Source organism: Morone saxatilis, unplaced genomic scaffold (assembly GCF_004916995.1).
Source record: "Morone saxatilis isolate NCDOM2014 unplaced genomic scaffold, NCSU_SB_2.0 Contig6, whole genome shotgun sequence".
In the NCBI taxonomy this organism is placed as follows: Eukaryota; Metazoa; Chordata; class Actinopteri; family Moronidae; genus Morone; species Morone saxatilis.
The window spans coordinates 13,429,737-13,430,457 of NW_023340206.1; the positions used below are offsets into that span (position 1 = coordinate 13,429,737).

At 40.1% G+C, this 721-nt stretch overlaps 1 protein-coding gene across 1 annotated transcript in view; it reads left to right on the forward strand.

Moving 5' to 3' along the window:
• Positions 1 to 287: 287 nt before the first annotated feature.
• Positions 288 to 721, forward strand: part of LOC118339698 (dynein light chain Tctex-type 1-like) — a 2,630-nt gene continuing 2,196 nt past the window's right edge. Inside the window, exons 1-2 of the mRNA XM_035677398.1 lie at positions 288 to 320; positions 572 to 623. Of these exons, the coding sequence (XP_035533291.1) occupies positions 288 to 320; positions 572 to 623 (85 nt within the window). The remainder of the gene's footprint in view (positions 321 to 571; positions 624 to 721) is intronic.

Sequence of the window (721 nt, forward strand, 5' to 3'; positions counted from 1 at the left end):
TCCACAGGCACCAAATTTGACCAGGATTGTTGTATTTTCCTTCACTTTTCTTCTGCTTTGTGTCCTTTTGTCCTTTTTTTCTGATTTGGTTAGTGTGATAGTAACCTGAGCCCTTGTGTGTGAAGCTGTTCCTGGCATACTGTACATTGTTCGCGCAACGCGGTACACCAAATTATTTCATTTAACCTCGTAGTCGAAAAACATCTGAATATGGAAATTATATCCAAAGCAAACTATCCCGAGACTTTATTGTGTCTCATTGGAATAAAACTAAACTGGAATTGAACATGGTTGTTATTCTGTCTAAATTCACTCTTTGTGTCAGGATCTGAGTAAAGGATTTACTCGGACGTGCAGCAAAGGTGAAGAGGATGATGATGAAAGAGAGAAAGAGGAGGACAGTGCTGATGAAGAGGAAGTGGAGGAAGAGGATAATGACACGTCAGCTAGGGTGGACGACTCGTCAGAGAAACAAACAGAGGAGACTCAGACTCCTGTAAGTTTATTATTGATGTTTTATTTATTTATTCATCGCTCCTGTTGATTCTAATGCAACGTGTGATCTTTCCAGAAGCCCGAAGAGCTGAAAGAAGATTCCTCACCGGACGCAGAGCAGAAGGATGGTTTGTTCTATCAGCTGCATGTCTGATGTTACAGTTATATTTTTAAAAACACGCTGTGAGAAGCAAAGACTCACCTGGAAAATAATTCTAACTCATTT